The sequence below is a fragment of the Salvelinus alpinus genome, chromosome 33 (genome assembly GCF_045679555.1).
Source record: "Salvelinus alpinus chromosome 33, SLU_Salpinus.1, whole genome shotgun sequence".
NCBI classification, from domain to species: domain Eukaryota; kingdom Metazoa; phylum Chordata; class Actinopteri; order Salmoniformes; family Salmonidae; genus Salvelinus; species Salvelinus alpinus.
Genome location: NC_092118.1, coordinates 22,327,467 through 22,352,919, shown reverse-complemented (window position 1 = coordinate 22,352,919; position 25,453 = coordinate 22,327,467). Strand labels below are relative to the sequence as shown.

At 40.0% G+C, this 25,453-nt stretch overlaps 1 protein-coding gene across 3 annotated transcripts; it reads right to left on the bottom strand.

The window, feature by feature from the left end:
* Positions 1 to 1,517: 1,517 nt before the first annotated feature.
* Positions 1,518 to 24,623, bottom strand: slc17a6b (solute carrier family 17 member 6b). Of its 3 annotated transcripts, none has more exons than XR_011672441.1 (13): positions 24,064 to 24,621; positions 21,640 to 21,895; positions 20,975 to 21,093; positions 19,035 to 19,149; positions 13,525 to 13,612; positions 13,304 to 13,390; positions 12,598 to 12,740; positions 7,931 to 8,080; positions 7,620 to 7,752; positions 7,324 to 7,434; positions 5,712 to 5,839; positions 4,196 to 5,582; positions 1,518 to 4,116 (listed from the first exon to the last, which is right to left on the bottom strand). XR_011672441.1 is itself a non-coding variant. In XM_071380713.1 (13 exons), exons 3-13 carry the CDS (start codon positions 21,889 to 21,891, stop codon positions 5,241 to 5,243), a joined length of 1,668 nt encoding a protein of 555 aa, XP_071236814.1. In that variant the 5' UTR covers positions 21,892 to 21,895; positions 22,521 to 22,582; positions 24,064 to 24,623; the 3' UTR covers positions 1,518 to 5,240. The 3 variants fall into 3 exon arrangements, 2 of the variants coding, with proteins under 2 accessions (XP_071236814.1, XP_071236813.1); XM_071380713.1 differs by adding an exon at positions 22,521 to 22,582 and having other exon boundaries at positions 1,518 to 5,582; positions 24,064 to 24,623; XM_071380712.1 differs by having other exon boundaries at positions 1,518 to 5,582.
* Positions 24,624 to 25,453: the final 830 nt, after the last annotated feature.

Here is a 25,453-nt window from a genome sequence, read left to right as displayed (position 1 = left end):
ATATATATTTTTTAATTTACCCCCTTTTCTCCCCAATTTTGATCTTGTCTCATCGCTGCAACTCCCCAACCGGCTCAGGAGGTGAAGGTCGAGTCATGCGTCCTCCGAAACATGACCCGCCAAACCGCGCTTCTTAACACCTGCCCGTTTAACCAGGAAGCCAGCCGCACCAATGTGTCGGAGGAAACACCATTCAACTGACGACTAAGGTCAGCCTGCAGGCGTCCGGCCTGCCACAAAGAGTCACAAGAGCGTGATGAGCCAAGTAAAGCCCCCCGGCCAAACCCTCCCCTAACCTGGACAACGCTGGGCCAATTGAGCACCGCCCTATGGGACTCCCGATCACGGCCAGTTGTGATACAGCCCGGGATTGAACCCGGGTTTGTAGTGACGCCTCTGGCATTGTGATGCAGGGCCTTAGACCGCTGCTCCACTCGGGAGGCCCAGGCCTATTCTATTTGGAATTAGTTTATCTACTAAATGGAAACAAAGCCAGGACAATAGCGGAATTCTAACACATAGTTTTACCTTGGTAGGGTTTAGGGGAAGGGACATGTAATGAATTAATCACAGTTAATGAAGTTGAATTGGGAGTTACTCATCTCTTCAATTGTAAATTAGTTGGCAAGTAGAAGGTAGCTAATTCAATTGGCATGACAGGGTGACAGGATTCTCTGTTAATGCACAGACACATGCTGAGACACAGGGAAGTCTAACAGAGACTGTAACCTTTCAGTTTCTGCCAAAATGTATTTGAATAGAAGGTCATCTTTTTACTGACTGTTGGTATCAATTAGCAGTGAATGCAAGAAGAGAAGCCCTTAACAATTCATCGGTGCCTTCTAAGCAACCACTCTTAGCAATCATGCTGGTCTTCACATCAACCATTTAACAATCACTCAATCTATCAATTTAACAATCTGTAAAAAATATATAAACTCGGTGTACCAGTTTAGTGCTGAATGTTGCGAACATGAGGAAATATTCCCTGGGCCTGTTTCATAAAGAGTGGTGGGTCTCCCACCATGGGGGGGCTTCAGTCCCAAGGGTCACTCTGAATCGAGCAGTTCTTCCAAATAGCCCTATAAGTGCTGCTCCTCCCTCCCATCTCCATTAAGAGGTTAGAACAGTCAATAGGTTCGGCTGAGCACGAGGGACTGGTCCATTGATTTCACTACAAGTCAAAGAAGGAGAATAGAGAGGGAGGAAGGGTCCTTTAGTGGAGAGGGGTCACCATGTCCTGTAATTTTAGTGCAAGACGGACTCTGGTCGTGTGCAGACATCATGCAAGGTATACCATAAAGCAAATTCTCTGGGAGAGAGGGTGCTCTGGAGCAAGCATATAACTCTGAAGGACCATTGTACCAATGTTAGTAGTCAGACACATTTGCCACTTTTTCCTTTGGAATCCTAAATATCGCAGTTGGACTTAAAGCCAGGCTTCTTCATCTGCCTATACAGACTTCACTGACTGAGCTGTACGATTGTGGATGTGTTCACACAAATACAGACACAAGTTATGTTTGTTCATTCGTTTTTTTATAAAATGGATATATAGAGCATTTCATTTTGACATCAACAAATCTCTCCATTGACACAGCAAAATAAGCCATAGAATCACACTGTAACTTCACTCAGAGGCACAAAACAGGAAGAAGGTACCGTTACTTCATGTTATACATCTGCCATTTTTGTAAATGTTAGATCACCTTTACAGACAATCTTCACGTCATTGAATATTGCAACAGTGGAAGGGGTTTAGGTAGTTAGAGACAGATGGTTAAGGGGGCAATAGGGGTCCAGCCACTGGCAGAACACACATCAATCAAACCAACAGGGTTTAGAGAGAGAGAGAGAAAAAACTGAACAATAGCACAACCCTCCAAAACGACAACTGGAAACTGTACAGAACAACAACGGATGTGCAGACACCAACAGGGGTGGAACCATAGAGATATGGAGAAGGACATCATCCATGTCACAGGAATGGCCCAGGTTATCATTCTCTTCTGGTGAGCAGTCCCCCCACAAACTACTTGCATTATCAGCATGTCAAAGAGCTGTGTGGAGGAATCTAACTACATAGGTTTTATATTTACAAGTACTTGTGTTTGTTCTTTTCTATATTTGATATCACAAAAAACACGACTTGAAACGTAAAAGAAATGCTCTAGTTACATATGCTAGTGTTTTACATTTTTCAATGGTTGACTACAACTGTTACCATGGATTTATTGCTTTGTACACTGAGTATGGTTAGCGCCACCTGGAGAGGCCTACAGAGGCCTTCACTGCAATGTCCAGCAATTCCCTTAGTATATAGCCCTCCTGTTCAAACCCAGCTTGACACGTTACCTTTGGTTAATTGTGCAAAGAAATTGACACATTAGTAACAGTTTGAGAGACAAAATGCATTTTGTGAAAGAAATAAAAAGTTAAAACATTTAGACTACGGCTTTGTTCCATGCATAAATACATTTCCATAAATACATTGTGAAGTGCTGACTTTAGGTATCCACAGACAGACAGTGAAAAGCAGGTTTAGGTCCCTGACACGCTACTGAAACCAATGATGTATATAAACCCTGGATTGCTGATGCTATGTATTGGCCAATGAGAGGCTTTGAAGCCACCGGTCAGCCATATTGGCACTCCCCAGTAGGAGCAGTGGTCCACTGGAATGAATGGAATTCTACAGTATTTTTATTAAATGTTTATAGGCCAAAATTTGTATGTATTTAAGTATTTTTTGTTGTTGTATTGGGGACAGTAACGTTAGAACTTTCAAAAAATTATACTTTTAAGGAAAATGTTTTTATATCTTTAAAAAACAAATGTTAGCTCACATAATATTATTTAAAAGTATTCATTAAATGTTCTGTAATAGAATAAACGTGGCAAAAACAAATGTATACAATAATAAATGCATTTCTATAGCTTCCAAAATATTTATTTACAATGTGCGGGAGTGCCAAGATGGATGCACGGTGGCTTCTAAACAAGGCCCCTGTCAGTCATCGAGTGTATATATAAATCATTGACTGGAACCCAGTATCTCTACACTGGTCATTCCCACTCTATACACACTGGCTAAATCATGTCTTGCTGCTCTTTTGATTGTCTACCTACTCTTTTAGGAATGGTAAACGTTCAATGTGACATACATTACATAGGCAGTAACAGCTATACTGTCATGTTTTTTAAAATTCAGTAATGCTATAATGTTTTTACAAGTAGATGTAATATGAATCTCACTCACCAACTTGGCTATTTGTCCTCCTGGACTGCAAGGTATAGTTTTCTTTAACAACATTGTCTATCTGGATCACTATCCCAGTCTAGAAATGTTCCCTTTTCATTAGCAAAACATATCTCCTGCTGACGGACTGTCTGTACAGTAGATATACTGATTGGCTACTTCTGGATTGGCTGGCTGGTCTTTCTCTGCATTGCACAGGCCCTTGATAGTGCCGGGCAGAATTTCTTTATATTGTCCATGTGCTCTTATACATCATAGCTTTATTTCTTTAGTCACCTCAGACAAACATTTACCTTTAAACAACAACAAATCTCATTGAAATGCCTTGAAATGACTTGAATTGACCAGACAATAAAACTGACATAATGATAATAAGAATTACATAACTGAGTTATGAATGTTTGTAACCTCCAATCATAAACATTTAACAACAGATGTAACATTGTTATAGGCATGAAATCGAGAGCTTGGGACTATAAGGTTCTATCTGCAAAAAGATGATTCTTAGATAATGTAATGTCTGCTTTCAACTCACACTCTCAAACACATAGATCCCCTGAACACAGCTCACTTTCCAGCCCACTTTCCAGCTCACACTCTCAAACACATAGATCCCCTGAACGCAGCTCACTCTCCAGATCGCAATCACCTGAATTCTGATCACCTGTTCACACACCTGTATGTCATTATCACACACTATTTAGTTCAGTTCTTTGCACCCCATCATTGTGAGGTATTGTTTGTTTTGTGACACACTTCTATTGGGAGCGCTGGTTTTCCCATAATGTAATCCTCCCGTGTATGATAGTTTTGGCCTGCCTCACTAAGGACGCATTTTGCATATTCCCTGCCTGTACCTTAGCCTATTGGATTTCCTGTTATCAACCTATTGCCTGATCTCCCGGATGACGTTACTAGCCTTTTCCCTGCCTGTACTGTTGCCTTTTGGACCCCCTGTGTATGACCTTCTGCCTGTCCCTGGACCCAGCTACCTGCCTCCTCCTGTGGTCCTTTGCAATAAACACCTGCTGCACCCTGCGCTTGAAACCAGCTCTCTGTCGTGTTCATTACAGATAATTGGCTTGAAAGTTCCGAATCCTCATTGGTTTGAATGGTGTCCGCTATTTTTATCTTGCATTCTTTTGAACTTAACAACTTGAATTGGGGTATATAGGTAGAGAACATTGAACAGAACAAGGCTATGTCACTAACTCCATTTTGGGAAAAAATGCAGATAGAACCATATAGTCCCAAGCTCTCAAAATGGCACTGTAAACACGTGAGCAACGCTTCGTCATTTTTTCTTTCATATGCATCTTAAGACTTTTACATCAGCTGGCGAAAGTGTTATGTCGTTCTTCAAAACATTATTGTATCTTTATGCCTCTGTGTTAAAGACAGTTATACAAACACATAATAAAAAAAGATAATTATATTATGCATTAAAAGGACACTACTTTCAGTGCATTCAGAAGAGATACTGTACAACCTAAGACATACAGTCTCATTCCTGGTTAAGTCCCCTTTTTACAGAGACATGTTTCTTTTACACGGCAATGGCTGGCTCATGAGGAGTTGTAATAAGAACCAGTTAGGCATGATGATCCAGGAAGCCAGTTAAATCTTGTCTGATCGTACATAACAGGCTTCTCCAGAATGAAGAAGCTCAGATTGATGAGGTGGAAATGGTTCACACTTACACACAATTGCACTCCAAATAAATATATCTATAATTTATATGCATATTACATTTACAAATAGATCTGGTAATTTGATGTGCTACATCTCTATATTATTATTTTTATTTGTACAATAAAATCATGTTTTGAACAAATTTTATCTTTTGAAATTATGATTTGAATTTGTGCAAACATACAACAAGGATTGTTATCTTTTTTGTTTGGTTTTTGACTTGTTTCGTCTAAACTGGTAAACAATACAAAATAAGTCTACCGTTTGATGGTCAGTGAGTCTGCTGTCTCTAGGAGTAGTCCTGGTCCTGCCTGTAGCCATACGGCCCTCCCTCTGCCTCTTCCTGGACAAACTCCTCCTTCTTATCCCAGCTGTTAGCCCAGCCCCCGTTCTGCGTAGTGGCACCATACGTTTTGGCCGGACCGCCGCCCAGGGCACCGTAACTCTGGGTGATGTCGCCCGTCTCCTCTGCCAGCTCATCCTCATCGATGAAGCCACACTTCTCATCGCTGGTCAGCTCTGGGTCGGCCCACGGCTGCTTCTCTCCAGAGGCAAAGATGCCATAGAAGATGACTCCCCCGTAGTGAACCAGAGCAGCGATGAGGAACACCCACTGCCACTCTTCTCGAGTCTTCATGTGGACAGATGGAATATAAAGTGTCTTATACAAAGTCACAGAGAATTGTAGTTCTATCCGATAATGAATCTACGTTTAACCATAATGTTTTATGGACTTTCCAAGGGTAACAGAATGTCTTACCTTGTTTTTTGTCATGGCACCTACGATCAATGGGCATACCATGCCAGACAGGGTGCCCACACCGTTGGATATGCCCATAAGGATACTGGCATAGCGTGGAGCAATGTCTAAGTGATTGACGTTGAATCCTGATGGAAAGAACGTTCAGAATGAAATACAAGGTTTTCAGTGTGAAGTTACTGTCTATAAGACAGATCTCTAAGACAACAATTGATTAGCACTTGATTAAATAAAAACAAGTTGTTATAGTTATTGTGGTTTAACTGATTTCACTATAACTTAGACCTCGTTTCAATCAGATCGAATCAGACCACGTTGGCCGACATCCGCATAGCGACTTTTGTTGGATGTGTAACTGCGGTATGAACTAACAAATAGGTGAGTGGCTGCTCTTGTGTCACAAACCACTCCCTTCCTTAGTATCCCCACTGCGTTAGAAGTTCAAAACGCCAATAGAACGTGTAGGCTAATGCATGTTTTAATGTTAATTTGGATGGGGGGATTCATAGCCTATCAGACAATAAAACATCACGCATTCGAGCGTTTGAACTTGTAACGCGGCTGCATGAACTTCTAATTATAAAGTTGGATTATGAAGTCGGTTGGTTTCGTATTTGCATCCAATGGCAGTGTCCGCAATAAGCTGACGCAAGGAGCCGCTTATGGATTTGACAGCTCTAACGCAGTTCCACCTCAGACACCGTCAAAACAACCGCTATGTGGGTGTCGGCTAGCCATTACCTCTTGGTAGGTAATAAAAACCACCAATAGTAATTACCTTTTCTTTAATGAAGAACACGTCTCCCTTAACGGAGTACTAGTACGTGGATGTATCAAAACTACTGAAATAACCCAAACATAATATAAATGTAATGGAAATGAAATTGCGATGAAAAACAAAGCCCCATGCAGCCATCTTGTTGCAAAGGGAGTAGCTAGCCAGCGAATCTCCTCCCCCACACTGAGTGTCCTCTGTAGCTGCACACAGCCAGCCTGTATGGCAGCTCCTGTGGGACTTGTGCTGAATTATTAAATACTCCAGGAGAAAGCCCAAGAAAAATGAGTAGTAGAAAACCAAGGTCTGCCTTGCGGCCACAAGCTTCAGCTGGAATAGATGTTTGAGAAATGTGAGAAATCGACCCTGTTCCCTTTGTAGCTGGATATTGCTGATTACAAGTCCTTTTTAGACCACATCGGTGGCTGTTGAACGATAAATAGGCAAGTTGGAGTTTTCATCATTAATCTTGTTCTGGAGGCAGCTCTGCAGTCGTCACTAGCTGGCAAGGCCACAACATCATAAAATCTGATTTTAAATAACCCTAACCACACTGCTAACCCTAATGCCTAACCTTAAATTAAGACCAAAAAGCTATGTTGTGTTTTCTTGAATTTTTACAATATAGCCAATTTCAATCTTTCATATAGAGGAAATCACTCAGTTCTGCCTCCATGGCAAGATTCATGCTATAAATAGTGGCCATTCTAGACAGAATCTACGGTGTAGTTGGTAGATTTGTTCTCTGTCTACAAAGAGTAAGGGAGGAGTATCCTACAGGCAGCTGTGATCTATACTAGCAGACTCTCTGATGCCATGTGTTTAACAGGCACTGACCTGATATGGCAAATCCACTGAAGCCCACAGCAAGGACCAGGAAGGAAATAGCCACCCCTTTGGTGTGGGAAAATCCCACCACCAGCAGCAGCGTAGCCTCCATGCCAAACCCTGCAGAGACAGACAGTCACACAGATGCTACAGTAACCCAGGGGCTATGGGCCATCACAATTGCAATTTAATTACAGTCCCAAAAAGTCATTGTATCACGATCATACAGATAGTGTAAAAGCATTACTATTCTATCAAACACATTTAATATAATTGTACATATTGTGCTGAAGGGGCTCTCTCACCTCCACAGTTCATGATCTTCCTGACTGTAGTGGTAGACAGGATGTTCCTGCTGCGTAGGTAGTCAGCCAACTGCCCTCCAATGGGCACAATGATTGTCATCACCAAGTGGGGCAGGGCAGACACCATGCCAACCTGAGGACAGGAACAGTTGCAATCAACATCCACATAGAGGTATTTAAAGGTATTAAAGTCAGTTAGAGCCTAGCACAACATTTTCACACATCCCTCACCTAGGCCTCGAGTACCATACCCCAGCAACCCTGTTTGGCTAAGCTGGTGCCCTATCCTGGGAATGCTCCACTGGTCTCACCTTGCTTATCTCAAACCCAAACACCTCCTCAAAGTAGGCCGGCTGACTGATAAGCAGTAGGTAGAAGGTCCAGCTTCTGCAGAAGTTGGCCACGATGATTGCATAGACAGGCATGGAGGTGAAGAACTTTTTCCAGGGGGTCTTAAATTTCTATGATGGAGCAAAAGGGAGGAAAATACATGAGTTACCGGTGAAAGGATAGCAGCGGTGAGAAAGCGAGAAACACATAAATGCAGCCTATAGAGAGTGCCTGTCTGCACATTCTGCAAGATTTATTGTATATTTGAAACAATTTAAAAGTAGGCTAAATGCTACAGCCCACACTTCTATGCAAAAGACGAATTGTTGTTCAATATTTAGTTTATCATTAGATTATTGGGTTTCTATGTCCTGCCTTCCTATAGGCTCTGAGTTGAAATAGGCTATGATGTTACACTCCTATCACACAGCAATACTGTAGCTACCCATTCTGTCAAATATTTTACATAAGCTACCGGTCTATCTACTGTGTTGGCAGAATCTTTTCATCTTTTGCAGTAATTTATGCTGTAGCTGGCAAAAGAAGTGTCAGTTTCTGAAAGAGAAAACAATGGCAAATTGTTGTTGACCTGTCAGCAGAAAGTTTGAATTCAACAATGTTTTGCATCGACTTTTCCCCAATCCTATTTACGATGGTCTGCCTACAAATTCTGAAACATTGTCTACTCGGAAAACCCCCCATCTATTGCAGTACATCAACCTGGCCTCAGAGCCATATGGAATATACTTTACGTATTTCTGAGCACCTCCAAGACGTACTGTATCTAATGGTCTAGTTGCTTTGGACATAAGCGAAAGTAGGGAGGTTGGTCGGGGAGGATTGGTGGGCCAAAACAGTTCGGAACAGTTTGTGCATATATTTTGATGACATTTTGTGACTTTTTTCTTCATTGTGGACTGGCAAGGGTTTTTTCGGCTGTTTGGGCACACAAAACATTTTCTCCAGGCAAGCCAAAGTTGAAAGCCGAAGTGCCTGTCATTCATCGAGAGACGACTCGTCCTCATGCAAAAAAATACCAAACATCCTAGTCCGATGCAAAACTGCACGACTATGAAAATAAATGACAATTTCTTGAGTTATCTTAGATTAATTCGGACTATTTTAAGGAAGCGTATACTGGCTATGGCATCTCCAAATGGCCAAACAGTACTACTGATGCTTTTTCTCGTTTTTCAAACGAAGGACTTTTAAAGTAGTATGTGAGCACACTCAATCGGTTCACTTGGCCAAGCTTGGCTAGGCACCAGCCAAATTGAAGCATGCTGACGTCTTAATCCACGACAGACTAGCAATCCAAAAGTTGCATGTTCAAATCGCATTAGGGACAACTCTTGTATTTTAGCTAACCCTTCTCCTAACCCTCCTAACCCAATTCCCCTAACCAGCTACATCAATTCACGTAAACTTTGTCGTTTTAGTTCTCCTAACTTTTTGTCATTAGTTCCCCTAACCGCCAACATAAATTCTCTCCATAATTTTCCTTTGTTATTATGGTGCAACAAGCAACCTGGTCTCAGATCAAGACGTACAATACTATACGTCATTCAAGATGTCTGATAGGTTACGTCATCCAATTCGTATGCTATTGTACGACTGGGTAAGATGTATGATACTATACATCCTCTAATTCATAGAATATTGTACGACCGCTATTCTATTCATAATGCACCTAACCTCCTGAGACCCAGCAATTCATCAGTTCTTGGTCCGTATCTCTAAGTCCATACAAGCCACTGTATTAAGACCTGTTGTCCCTTTGAGAGGACATCATGGGCTTTTCAATGATATCACATGTGGGGGTGTGACCTTGACAACTTTATCTTCCTGGTTCTTAAAAAAAATGGATGTCGTTCAAAATGTACACATTTTATGGTAATTTTAAAAGAAGTGTGTGTAATTATAAATTATCATTTTTGTGAGTTTGATATTCAAATTGTTTCTAGTAAGTGGATTTCTCAGGAATAGTGAGTTGTCAGGACTTTTAATATTTTTTTCACATTAAATAAGAGCTAAACAAGAGCTTATAAAAAATGTGCTCTGTAGTGGACACCCACATGCCGCAACTATGTTTTTCATCTACTTTACCCATTGACTGTAATATCAATTTTGTAATATTTACATCCTAATGACCGGTACAGAGGACAATTTTGCACATACAACAAAATATAAATAACCATATTTTTAGACCCCAAACAATTTTTTCCGGGTCACAGGAGGCTAACGTAACGTAACATACCATACTAAATAGAGTGTCAGCGTGTCAGAGATTGCCCTGAGACTATGTTGTGTATTACAGTCACCAACATAGGCCTACTTCAATGTAAAAGATCAACTGTTTACCTGTTCAATTCTACCATATATTATAAACCGTGCTGCCTATGGGATTGCAAAACTTGAAATATGCAGTTGAAGTCGGAAGTTTACATACACTTAGGTTGGAGTCATTAAAACTTGTTTTTCAACCACTCCACAAATTTCTTGTTAACAAACTATAGTTTTGGCAAGTCGGTTAGGACATCTACTTTGTGCATGACACAAGTAATTTTTCCAACAATTGTTTACAGACAGATTATTTCACTTATAATTCACTGTATCACAATTCCAGTGGGTCAGAAGTTTACATGCACTAAATTGACTGTGCATTTAAACAGCTTGGAAAATTCCAGAAAATTGTGTCATGGCTTTAGATGCTTCTGATAGGCTAATTGACATCATTTGAGTCAATTGGAGGTGTACCTGTGAATGTATTTCAAGGCCTACCTTCAAACTCAGTGCCTCTTTGCTTGACATTATGGGAAAATCAAAAGAAATCAGCCAAGACCTCAGAAAAGAAATTGTAGACCTCCACAAGTCTGGTTCATCCTTCGGAGCAATTTCCAAACACCTGAAGGTACCATGTTCATTTGTACAAACAATAGTACGCAGGTATAAACACCATGGGACCAAGCAGCCGTCATACCGCTCAGGGAGGAGACACATTCTGTCTCCTAGAGATGAATGTACTTTGGTGCGAAAAGTGCAAATCAATCTCAGAACAACAGCAAAGGACCTTGTGAAGATGCTGGAGGAAACAGCAACTTGAAAGGCCGCTCAGGAAGGAAGAAGCCACTGCTCCAAAACCGCCATAAAAAGCCAGACTACGGTTTGCAACTGCACATGGGGACAAAGATCATACTTTTTGGAGAAATGTCCTCTGGTCTGATGAAACAAAAATAGAACTGTTTGGCCATAATGACCATCGTTATATTTGGAGGAAAAAGGGGGATGCTTGCAAGGCAAAGAACACCATCCCAACCATGAAGCACGGGTGTGGCAGCATCATGTTGTGGGTGTGCTTTGCTGCAGGAGGGACTGGTGCACTTCACAAAATAGATGGCATCATTACGAAGGAAAATGATGTGGATATATTGAAGCAACATCTCAAGACATCAGTCAGGAAGTTAAAGCTTGGTCGCAAATGGGTCTTCCAAATGGACAATGACCCCAAGCATACTTCCAAAGTTGTGGCAAAATGCCTTAAGGACAACAAAGTCAAGGTATTGGAGTGGCCATCACAAAGCCCTGACCTCAATCCCATAGAAAATGTGTGGGCAGAACTAAAAAAAGTGTGTGCAGGCAAGGAGGCCTACATACCTGACTCAGTTACACCAGCTCTGTCAGGAGGAATGGGACAAAATCCACCCAATTTATTGTGGGAAGCTACCTGAAACGTTGAACCCAATTTAAAGGCAATGCTACCAAATACTAAGTGAGTGTATGTAAACTTCTGACCCACTGGGAATGTGATGAAAGAAATAAAAGCTGAAATAAATAATTCTCTCTACTATTATTCTGACATTACATATTCTTAAAATAAAGTGGTGATCCTAACTGACCTAAGACATGGAATTTTTACTAGGATTAAATGTCAGGAATTGTGAAAAACTGAGTTTAAATGTATTTGACTAAGGTGTATGTAAACTTCCGACTTCAGCTGTATATAGCCTATATATTTACTAGGCTACAATGTCCACTTAAATGAGAGATGCGCATTGTAATTTGTTGTATGGCTACTTCAAGAATATGAACCTGTCATGGCAAGAAAAGGTGAGGAATTTATTCTGCAATGGTTATGAAAATAAAATAAATAGGAAAAGATTCCTATGTCTATATGTTAGATTAAAAAAATTTAACACAGATTTTCAGAGATGTGAGATGTGCATCCGCATGGTCTAAAGTTTACGGATTGGTTAGCACATTGTCTCAAGTTATATTTTTTATAAATGTGAACTTTTTTGGCGCATGCACACTTTGTGGTATATTTTGGACATACTCACAGTTTATGCATGAGACCTCAGGGGAGCAGAGATCAAAACAAGCCTGAGTAGGAAGTGGGGCATAGCATCATCTCCCAATTTAATATCATAGGAATCGATTTGAGGAGAAGTGGACTTTGAAGACTTTGAGAACTCTGGCATAATATCACTCAGAAAATGTAATGGCCTACTAAAAAACTTTGTCAAACTTTCACACAGATTTGGATTATTTCACTGAAACAGAGAAGCAGGGCATGAGGTTAGTTGAGTGAAAGTTGTTTGAAACCTTTCAAACAACTTTTATTCAACCAACCTCAAGCCCTGTCCCTCACCTCAGCAGGGCCCATGAGCTTGGCACTCTCCCCGATGCTCTCCTCTATGTAGACTCGTTCCTCCTGGGTGATGGTAGGGTGCACAGCAGGACTTTCATACGACACAAGGATCCAGAACGCATACCAGAAGATCCCAAAGCACCCTGCACAATGATATTTGGATTGTTAGAAAGGATAAATAAAATATGGGTGGTGGATTATGTATATCTTCTAGTCATTAGGGAACCAAGCAGCAAAGCTACAGAAACCCTATTGTAAATGTGTTTTAATTGTGTCATTGTTGTATGTGAACATGTGAAAAGCTTAGATTGGCCTATACAATAACATTACATTCTTAACAGGCAGCCTGATCTTTTAGAAATTATTGGAGAACAGACACACCAAAACATTGGGAAGAAATCAATGGTCTGGAGGTCTGAAAGCATCAGCAACCAGCTTTACAATGTCCTGAAGAAGATGTACTATACTCATTTTTCAAATAGGTTGTTGGTTAGAATGTGATGATGATTTAAAAAAAAAAAATTTTTTTAAACTAATTTGGAAGCTATATAAAAAGATAGAAAGAAAGTGGAAAACTCTATATATGCTCCCAACAATTTAGTGGGTAAACCTAACCAACATTTCGGCCCTTCTTCAGGATGGGTGTGCATCAGCTCATGCTTTTTACATTCAGAAGCTATAACATCGCCATGGAACTCTATCTTACCATAGAGATAGAACACAGAGGACCAGCCTGAGTACTGCACCAGGATTCCTGCTAGAGGCATGGCTATGACAGCACCAGCATAGGAACCTGTAAGAGGAAATGGTAAAGAGGAGGAAGAGAAGAAAAAGGAAATCTAAATAGACAAAGGAAGTACAACTACTGTACCTCTTGCTTCACTACCATAGTGTGACAGATAAGATACTATTGAAAATAATATTTACCACAGAAGGAGGTGGTGGCCAGGCGACTCCTCTCCAGAGGGGGAGCCCACTTACTCCAGATCCCATGGCAGGCTGGGTAGGTCACTCCCTGGGTAGGTCACACACACCACAGAACCATGAGCAACTAAGAGTAGGTAACTGGTTCAAAGTAAATCATACTGCTGCTATTATTCTTAAGATATAATGAATAAAATGGCCAGACAATTCTGATCATCCTGCTCCTTGTGGCAATAGCAATGGATTCTAGCAACACTGCTTAACATTTAGTATTTAGCATTTTATTAGGATCCCCATTAGCTACTGCTAAAGCAGCAGCTACTCTTCCTGGAGTCCACACAAAACATAAAACATGACAAAATACATGTACACAAGTACATCACAAGACAGAACTACATACATTGTAAATAAGTCTACACGCTTTCATACATTTATGCCTTCATAATCATGTGATTCATAGACTACTGAATGCAGGTGAAACACACAACAATGGAAATACAATAACAAGGAAGTGCGTTGCAAATAGGCTGACACTTTTCACTAATTTCCCATGATGTGAATATAGCAACCGTGTTCCTCTGAATTCCCCTGACGTGAATAAAGCTACCTTGTTTCTATAGTTACCGCCCTTAATAATTGATATCCTGGGGTAAAGCTAAGTATAGACTTTTTACAGTTACCACACACAATGGGTTAAAAAATATTCTTATTTTTTTTTAAATATACAGTACCAGTCAAAAGTTTGGACACACCTACTCATTCAAAGGGTTTTCTTTATTTTTCCTATTTTCTACATTGTAGAATAGTAGTGAAGACATCAAAACTATGAAATAACACATATCTGATCATGTAGTAACAAAAATGTGTTAAACAAATCAAAATAGATGTTATATTTGAGATTATTCAATGTAGCCACCCTTTGCTTTGATGACAGCTTGGCACACTCTTGGCATTCTCTCAACCAGTTCCCACATATGCTGAGCACTTGTGGGCTGCTTTTCCTTCACTCTGTGGTAGCCATGCTGGTGAAGTGTGCCTTAATTTAAAAATAAATCACAGTGTCACCAGCAAAGCACCCCCACAACATCACACCTCCTCCTCAATGCTTCATGGTGGGAACTAAACATGCAGAGATCATCCGTTCACCTACTCTGCGTCTCACAAAGCACAGAAGTTGGAACCAAAAATCGTACATTTGGACTCATCAGACCAAAGGACAGATTTCCACCGGTCTAATGTCCATTGCTCGTGTTTCTTGGCCCAAGCAAGTCTGTTACTTGAACTCTGTGAAGCATTTATTTGAGCTGCAATTTCTGAGGCTGGTAACTCTAATGAATGTATCCTCTGCAGCAGAGGTAACTCTTCCTTTCCTGTGGAGGTCCTTGTGAGAGCCAGTTTCATCATAGCGCTTGATGGTTTTTGCGAATGCACTCAAGGAAACTTTCAAAGTTCTTGAAATTTTCCCCATTGACTGACCTTCATGTCTTATAGTGATGATAGACTGTCATTTCTCTTTGCTTATTTGAGCTGTTCTTGCCATAATATGGACTTGGTCTTTTACCAAATAGGGCTATCTTCTATATAACACCCCTACCTTGTCACAACACAACTGATTGGCTTAAACACATTAAGAAGGAAAGAAATTCCACAAATTCACTTTTAACAAGGCACACCTGTTAATTGAAATGCATTCCAGGTGACTACCTCATGAAGCTGGTTGAGAGAATGCCAAGAGTGTGAAAAGCTCTCATCAAGGAAAAGGGTGGCTACTTTGAAGAATCTAAAATCTAAAATATATTTAGATTTGTTGAACACTTTTTTGTTTACTACATGATTCCATATGTGTTATTTCCTAGTTTTGATGTTTTCACTATTATTCTACAATGTAGAAAATTGTACAAATAAAGAAAAACCCTTGAAAGAGTAGGTGTGTCTTTTGACTAGTACTGTATGTTTTATTTGTCACATATACCTGATAGGTACAGTTTTACAGGGCCATCCAGTAGTACGGCACCCCTGGAGCAAATTAGGGTTAAGTGCCTGACTCAAGGGCACATTGACACCTTGTCGGCTCGGGTATTTGAACCAGCGACCAATCGGTTAATGGCCCAATGCTCTAACCGATAGGCTACCTTTCCTGGGGTAACATGTAATCTCTTATCCTTGTAAAGCCTTTTGTTAGTTGCCACCCGCTATGGGTTTCATTAGGTAAAATTAAACATTTATGAACATGAAATAACCACACACTGGGCACAGATGTCATTTCAACATTGATTCAACCAATGTGTGCCCAGTGGGCAGGCCTTGAATCTTGAGCCTTGTTACAGTCTATCGCCCTTAACGGGTTAGCTGAGATATAGTGTAACGTGTTACAGTACCACCTGTTATTGGATTCATTAGGTAAAATGCAACATTCTTTTGTCATCTTAACCTTGTCTTCTAGTCTTTCTTCACGTCCTTCAAATACCCCCCCCATTTTGGCCCAAATGATTAATACATATAAAAAAATAATAATTAAAACACGAGGTTGCACACAACCATTTTAAAGACTAAATGTAGGGAACTGTGTTATTCAAATAGATGGTTTCAAACAGATTGTCACAGAATAATGGGAGAAATTGTAAACATAAGACATACTGATAATAGATTTGCCTGCACTGAGCTGACAATCACAAGAGATGATACTACTAGATATGAGCTGCCATGGTTGTAAATCAAATATGATCACAAACAAAAACCAACATACTCTCTTCATTGCCTTTTTGATTAACGTTAATAAGAGACACAGTGCTCTGAGCTAACTGATGAGCCTCTCATAACACTGACAATGCTGCTGCCATTAAATGTTCATTAGCTGCTAATTGGAACAGAGTGTGCTATTTGAAAATGCAATCTGCATGGACATGCTAGGAGGAGATTTATCCTAGCTATCCACTGGACTGATCTGAGATCACTATATATGAATCACTTTTAGGTCCTCCTGTAAGCTCATGGAATGTGTACCACTCCCAACTTAATTAATATTGCTCTACTTACTGAATATACCCAAAACACTGAAGCCTTTACTTACAGAGACAAAAACAAGACATAACCAGATTAGCCTTTGTCACCTGATGGCTCATTCAAATCAAGGACCCACTGGGCACAGACGTCAATTCAACGTCTATTCTACGTTGGTTCAACGTCATTTCATTGAAATGATGTGGAAACAACATTGATTCAACCAGTGTGTGCCCAGATGGGAGCTACTGGTCCAGTCTCACCTCAGCCATCAATGCCAAACACATAGATGTGCTGTTGTTATTGAATTACACCCTTCATTATCACAAGACAATCATTTGAACCCTATTTCTATCACTCACAGCCAACACAGCCTATAGACAATTATTTTAAGAGAATTATTGCATTGAAAGTAGTTAGTAATGAGTCAGACTTGTGAGAATAAATACACATTTCCATTCTCTGCAAGATAATGGACAATAAAGTATTAATCTAAAATTCCATCTATGGTGTTCAAAATGATTCTCAATGGTTGTCTCTGGTGCCAGGATGGTGTATCGGTGTAAAGTACTTAAGTAAAAATACTTTAAAGTACTACATAAGTAGTTTTTTGGGGTATCTGTACTTTACTTTACTATTTATATTTTTGACAACTTTTACTTTTAATTCTCTACATTCATAAAGAAGATTATGTACTTTTTACTCCAAACATTTTGCCTGACACCCAAAAGTACTAGTTGCAGTTTGAATGCTTAGCAGTAGAGGAAAAAGGTTCAATTCACACACTTATCAAGAGAACGTCCCTGGTCATCCCTACTGTCTCACATCTGGTGGACTCACTAAACATACTTTTACTCAAGTAGAATTTTACTGGGTGACTTTCACTTTTTACTTGAGTCGTTTAATATTAAGGTATCTTTACTTTTACTCAAGTATGACATTTGAGTACTTTTTCCACATCTGATCGGTTTAGCTGGATATGTTTTATTATGACACTGTGAATGTAGCCTGCCCTTCAGTATCAACATGGCATCATGTTTTACTGTACAAGGCAGCCGCTGCCAACATCTCATGTTTCACTATGCCTACTGGACAGTGGATTCATGAGCTGCTGATATATCAGCACATTGTCTTTGGGAATATGATTCTGGCTAGACCAGCATTTTCCTAACTGTGGCGTTACTACCAGAGAGCAGAGCAGATATGTTTCAGCAGGTTTATTGGTTTATTCGGATCCCTATTAGCTTTTGCCGAAGCAGCAGCTATTCTTCCTGGGGCCCACACAAAAACATAAAACATGTCAAGTAACAACCCACTGGGCACACACTGGTTGAATCAACTTTGTTTCCACGTCATTTCAATGAAATTACATTGAACCAACAAGGAATCGATGTTAAATTGCCATCTGTGCCCAGTGGGAAAACACTGATACACTGATAGACAAGAACAGTCACACAAATTAAAAAATAAATATATATAAACAATACAACTAAAGAATAATGTGTGTGTAGATTGTGTGTGTTAGAGTGTATAGATTGTGTGTGTTAGAGTGTATAGATTGCGTGTGTTAGAGTGTATAGATTGTGTGTGTTAGAGTGTATAGATTGTGTGTGTGTGTGTGTGATAGAGTGTGTGTGTGTGTGTGTGTGTGTGTGTGTGTGTGTGTGTGTGTGTGTGTGTGTGTGTGTGTGTGTGTGTGTGTGTGTGTGTGTGTGTGTGTGTGTGTGTGTGTGTGTGTGTGTGTGTGTGTGTGTGTGTGTCATTTCACCATCCCTATTGTGCCATGAGAAGTTGTTTTATAATTTTTTTTAAGGTAATTTTGCTGTTTGCTTGAGTAATTGGAGATGGAAGGGAGTTCCATGCGATCATGGCTCTGTATAATACTGTGCTTTGCCGTCAATTCGTTTGGACTTGGGGACTGTGAAGAGACCCCTGGTGGCATGTCCTGTGGGGTATGTATGGATGTCTGAGCTGTATGTTATTTGATTATGCAGACAATCTGGAATTTTCATCTGTTGATCATCAGTTAATCTCTCATCAACTGTCAACCAGGAAAGACTGGCATGTGCAGTTAAGGGCAAGGTGTGCTGCTCTGTTTTGAGCCAGCTGCAGCTTACTAGGTCTTTCTTTGCTGCACTTGACCATATTACCGGACAGTAATCAAGATGGGACAAGACCAGAGCCTGTACAACTACAGTTCATTTTTGTGTAAAAAACGCAGAACATATTTTTTAGAACAGACAAAGGAGGGGACTCTCCCACAACAAATACCCAGCTGCAGATCAATACAACAGTCTCACATTTCCCCAGGGTGCATTCTGGCTGTTGTACTGTCTCTATTCCATTGCCTCTGACATACTGTAGCCTAATCATAATCGAAATGCCACAAAGGAAAACTGTCTGTTTTCAAAAACTGTGCTATTGACAGGATAAGCATACTCAATCTTAATTACAATTTGCATATAAAAAATAGCTCTCCAGAAATGAGACTTTTGAATGAAAGAACTCCTTACCTCCACCAGCCCTTGCAATACTCTCACAAAGATGACCAGTCCATAATGCGTCCGTGCCGCTGAGGGGATTAACATATTGAGCGTCGAGGTAAGGAAAATGGCAAGACCGAAAACCCTAAAAGAAACAGAAATATACACATTTGCATATATCGTATGTCGTAGGCCTATACATCATTTTGATAAACAATGTGTCCAGTAGGCCTAGTGATTTATTTAAGCTGTATTTATGTCTTGGCCAATTTATTCTTCAAAGCATAAAACAGAAATAGTTTAGGCCTAGGCCTCTCATTGACTTCATGTTTAATTTATTAATCTCAGATTTTTTTTATGGCCATCCGGGCTAAATTCAGCAGGGACCCATCGAACATATCACATTCCACACTCATTTACTGGCTTACTATCGAAATGGAGTTAGTCCTATTCAAATAGGCTATTCAATGTAATTTCTCTATCCCATTTTCTAATGGTTATAAGGCCTATATTCGGCCTGCTGTTCTTCTTCTAATCAAATGGCCAATCTTACGTCCAAAATAAATATATAGATAATTTTCTTGTAATTTATTTTTTCATGTCAAGCATTGGCTAGTGCACCGTTAACTTCTCAATTTACGTCAGATAGCAATAACTCAATTGGAGAAATAAATTAAAGCGTGATGACAGGGAGTGCCGACAGCAGACGACATTGGTTTGAGCGCAGCTGAGCCAGTGGAGGCAATCCCTAATGAATAACACGAAACGTGCTATTTTCTTTATTTTTGTCACGTCTTGTAAACACCCGGAGACCCCGCCCCTCCCTCCCGCACGCGGCAACTCTAATCCGATTGAGGTAACTCTCTGGCACGAGACAGGTTGATTCGATTACAATCTCAATGTCAATCAAGAAAGCATATAGACAATAAACATGTTATACATTAAACTACATTATACAAATGTAATACATCGTGTATATTTAAATAGCCCGCTCAACAAATAATAATATTGTATATACTAAACAAAACATATTATGATGCCAAATTGATTGTTTTTCTTCATGTATATTCAGGGTATAAATTGCGATCACCAATTATGGACACTACTATTATGAACAGTGGACCAAAGACCCACTAAAATATATAGTAATTGAACATAGATGTCCTATTATAATATCCTATATTTAAATGCTGCTCATGCCTCATTTAAACTAGGCCTAAACCTTATTTATAAGCCATGTTTAGTGTGCACCTTGCATATGAGCGTGAGTAAGCCTTTGGCGACGAGGACCGGGCTGGTAGCCATGCCCCCAGAATGCAGCAAATTAGACACGGCTCCCCCCGGAGACCTCATTAACAGGTGGCAGAAAGCCCTGTGGACCGGAGCAACACCGTCAAATCTCAATAGCCCTGCCAGCGTCAGCGGCTGAGTCGCTCCCTCCCAAATTAATTATCCATTAATGGCCTTCTCCATTGCAGTCACACTGGTTACTAGGCCTACTGTCTGTTAAACCTTGGGTCGCAATACTAGCCTGCAAATCCTCCCTCTCATTTACAATAAAGGTCGAATTGTCATAAAGATTTGCAACGTCCAATTAAACCCTTGTGGGATGCCATTGTGTCTGCAACATTTTCAGATCATTAAAATGTTGATTTTGTTAGAAAATTCGTTCATCACATAATTTATTTTGACGGAAAAAGGTGTGATAATAATACGTTGAAAACCGATAATATATCCAGGCTTCAGTAATCTACATCTACGTCATCATCACAGTTGCTCGGATCTTACATATTGGGTACATCTCTTGATGACTAAAATAAATCGGACCTATTTAAAAAAAAATCTTGAGGGTCGTTCATTTCATAGTGATGCATTTTAGTAACCAATTGAATAATAACGAATATATCGCATTTGAGACTGTGAGAAGGAATACGAACTTTTGTAAAAATAATGAATGAATGTAGGCCTACCTGTTAGCTGCCAGTCTCGAGCATATGTACCCTCCCGGGATCTGCGTCACTATGTAGCCCCAGAAAAACGAACCATGGATCATACCGACTGTCTCTGGGTCCCAGTTGAACTTTGCTTTCTTTCCAGTGAAATAAAAACAAAGACAATAAAATAAACAATACACAATCGATGGAACATCGTAATAAATCCCATTCACATATATAATTCCATTATAATTCAATACAATAATTCACAAAACGTATAAAGCCGTATAATAACCTTAATAACCAAAGCCTAAGGTGTCATATCATAACAGGAAATAGGGATATAGTGAGTAGCAGAAATGTGAGCTATAATCATTACTATCATATACGGTACACGATGTGTAGGACACACATGCTAAATGCTGTGTTATTGTGGAATACAATGGTTTATGGTTGTGGCATACCTATTATGGCTGCACTGAAAAAGCATGGAACAAAATTAATCTAGCTATGAAACCAATACATGAAGGGAAATGTTCTGTATCTGCCTTTTCTTATTTTTTATTTTCAATATAAGGTCAAGTCAAGTGTGAGAAGATTAGGAGACCTCCAACATCTGGACTATTTTTAGGGACGACAAATTATGGAGCAGGAGGGCGGTGAAATGATGTTGACGTCAGTAAAGTGTGCACCACACACACCTCTGTGATGATGATCTTCCCATCTTTGTGAATCGTGCTGTTGTTGACCATTCCCACGATGGCCACGCCCAGATTGCATCGGATGCCGAAGGAGATACAGAAGCCTAGACCGCTCATGATGGCGATGATGTATCGGCGGGGCAGCCCAAAACACGTGCAGTCGCACAGGGGTGCTTTCTTCTCCTGGGCCTCAGAGGGCCTGCCATCCTCTGTTAATTCGATAACTTCACCAGTTCCCTGTCGCTTCTCCATCACCCTTCAAACAGCCAGATAAAAAAGTCATCCAATTTCGTCGGAAAATCAGCCTCAAATTAATGGATTAGCCTATGTTTGATATTTGAATGTTATGAATAATAAATGCATTTTAGTGTTGCAAAAATTCAGGCCCGTAATTAAGTTAAATGCTAGACCTATACAGTCTTCAAAATATAGCCTGCATCAAGTCCAATAAAAATCTTTAAAATGTAAAAGTTATTGAAAATAAGGAAGGAGACTAATTTATATTTTAAAACCATCTTCTTCGGATAGCGTACTGAAACATCATTTTGTTAGGTTATCTAGGTCTACATTAAATATCTATGCCTATTCAATCCGCTGTTTTATGAGGATAGTGTATTCGCCCCAACGACTGGGGGCGCTATTTGATGAATGAGAACCAACATGATTCAGAACATGATAACTAACATGATCCAGAAAATGTTTTAGTTTTTTTCATTAAACGAAAAGTCTACTTTAGCAAGGTAATTGAGCAACTATTAATAGAAAATAGCGCTGTATGTTAGCGGCACCAGGTTCAATCTCATCGAATGCCAAAAAAAGCATCGTAGATTGGAGCAAGAAGCGAATGAAGATGCCTCCACCGCATTGCAGCAACCGCTCACCTTCACCCTCATTTGCATTCACGGATTTGGCAGTTGCTCATCTCTCCAGGCAAACATTCACCCTGCGGTTTCAAATGCGTTATTGGCCATATGCACAATTAATTCGTTTGCCAAAATAAGCACAAATAAAGCTTAGGCTACAGTTACAGTATTAGGCCTATACCTAAAAAAATGATGTAAAATCGCCTTAAGGAAAAAATTACAAGAACTCTCTATCTTATTCACAACGGTACTATAACACTGACGATAGCTAATTATGCACTCCTGTTTAGAATATACATTTGGAATATCAAAACTATTATGTGTAATTTACATGAACTACATTAATGTGATCATTTCGTTATGTCCAACGAAAAATACATATTTTTAACGCAACAACATGCAACTGTTATTTCATACAACCTAAGTTTAAAATGGGACTTGGAATCCAAATAGGCCTATCGAAGGAAGCAACAATGAATCGAAAAAAAATCCAAACCAAAACGAAATAGATTCATTTAGAGCTTCAACAATACATTGATTGACATTAGGCTGCAACTACAAGCATCAGAATAGATGTCAAATGTTATTGGTCACATACACATGGTTAGCAGATGTTAATGCGAGTGTAGCGAAATGCTTGTGCTTCTACTTCCGACAGTGCAGTAATATCTAACAAGTAATCTAACAACTACCTAATACACACAAATCTAAAGGGGTTAATGAGAATATGTACATGTAAGTATATGGATGGGCGATGGCCGAGCGGCAAAGGCAAGGTGCAATAGACGGTTTAAAATACATTATATACATGTGATATGAGTAATTTAAGATATGTAAACATGATTAAAGTGGAATTGTTTAAAGTGACTAGTGATCAATTTATTAAAGCGGCCAGTGATTGGGTCTCAATGTAGGCAGCAGCCTCTCTGAGTTAGTGATTGCTGTTTAGCAGTCTGATGGCCTTGAGATAGAAGCTGTTTTTCAGTCTCTCGGTCCCAGCTTTGATGCATGAAGCCCTTGCCACTTAGCAAGACAAATCAGCTAGACGTTTAGGCTACTAGCAATAAATCGATACCCATCCGGTAAATAATGAAAGAGATAACCTCCTGTAGTTGTTGGAGGGTTTCAGTAAAATATTTAAAATATTACAGGGACCCGGTCACAAGCCAATTGCAAACGAAGATAACACTCCGTGGATTTGTATCTAATCGCATACATACTAGGCTAGTTCACGGCAAATGCTTTTCACAGCTATCTGTTTAATGCATTAATGTATTGTTGACTTTTTCCACATGCATCAAGGTCCTTCCTGCGCTTTCACGAGGTTATGCATAATTTTCCCACTACGTCTATTAGAGGCGTGACCATGACTGCAAGCTGTTTGAGATAAAAGTAACACACTTCTCGGCATAGGATAGGAACGTACAGTAGTCTACTACCATTACACCACCATATTACACCACCATATTGTAGGCCTATCACTTGAAAATACAGAAATCATAACCAGCCCTATGTTGAAACATGGGTTAGCCTGCATATAAAACAGAATTTCAACACCTACTTGTACATCTGCCCCAGGGTCTTCGCCCCAAATTCCTTTATCCCCTCTTTGGCTCTCATCTTGACGGACTCCATATCCAAATTTGATGTTTTTCAAAAAAATGTCTATTGTTTAAGCTTCATGTTACAGTACAATGTGACCGAACAAACCGGTGGAGCAAGCGATGTATCTGATTATTTGATAAGTAAAACAGACAAGATCTGTAGCCTATCACGCGTCGATCGCTGTAAAAACGCCTACATATGAGAGAAATCAGATGAGCTCTGATTCCCCATTCCCCATACAAACTAATCGTTCGCCTCACGTACAAGTGCATGCAATGCCATCCCAATGAAAATCAACAGATAATTCCTAAAGCGAACGAAAGAGAAAAACGTTAGAAGCGTCTACGGTGATATCCATATAATTTAAAACAAGAAACAACCAGTAAAAGCGGGAACTAGCGGTGTGTGGAGTTGCTTCTATAAACCACAGAGCTGGGCGCGCGCGTCTCAGTGGAGAGCGCCAGCTTTTCTGACGTCGCGAGAACCTCTGGCTGTTCAGCACCAAGGTCAGCGACAGCCTCGTGCACACTATCTGCGCGTGGTGCACGCCGCATCCCCATAACTGATCACCAGAGCAATACTCAATATAGCCTACTGTCCAGAAAGCTATTGTTGTTACACTGTAATCGACTGTTTTAGGGAGTGGTTCAGGCTGGAATAAGAAAGGATGGTTAGAGGGTTTGATTGCATTTGGAAATCATAACCTTACAAAGTATGAGGGCTATGCGTGGTGACATACAAACGTAAGTCATTTTCAGTTTTACAACCTTTCCCAATATTTGTTTTTATATCAGGCATGACGTCTACATGGAGCCTACATAAAATACTGTCTTATCCTCCGGAGGGCGGTGCTATGGAAACCAGATGAGGGCTGGATTCCCCTCACACACACACACACACACACACACACACACACACACACACACACACACACACACACACACACACACACACACACACACACACACACACACACACACACACACACACACACACACACACACTACTGTAACTATAGCATCAAAGGATAGATCAACGTTTTTTTATATTTTTTTTACATATTTCAAGAGACTTGCGGTTCCACCACAATTCATTCTGAAGTTGGGTCATTGTGAAATAATAAAATGTATGAGCCAGACACCTTTGAGAGACACATGGAAATTCTTAAAGAAACTGGCAGCTACCTAATGTGAATACAGTATAAATGGATTGGGGAACTGACGCCATCTGGCGGGCACTTAGTATAATTCCTGTCAGGTTTTTGCATTAGGCCAGTGAGACATCCTCGAAGTACACTACATTTTACATGCAGTACTGGATGGGATGAAAACGTGATAATATATATA

Excerpts from the sequence above, each read along its gene's own strand:
- slc17a6b (XM_071380712.1), bottom strand. The coding sequence starts at position 24,137 with ATGGAGTCCGTCAAGATGAGAGCCAAAGAGGGGATAAAGGAATTTGGG. Across the intron at positions 13,391-13,524 it reads GGCCACCACCTCCTTCTGTG|GTTCCTATGCTGGTGCTGTC; the intron begins GTAAATATTATT and ends TTCCTCTTACAG. Across the intron at positions 5,583-5,711 it reads GTGCCATGACAAAAAACAAG|ACTCGAGAAGAGTGGCAGTG; the intron begins GTAAGACATTCT and ends GTCCACATGAAG.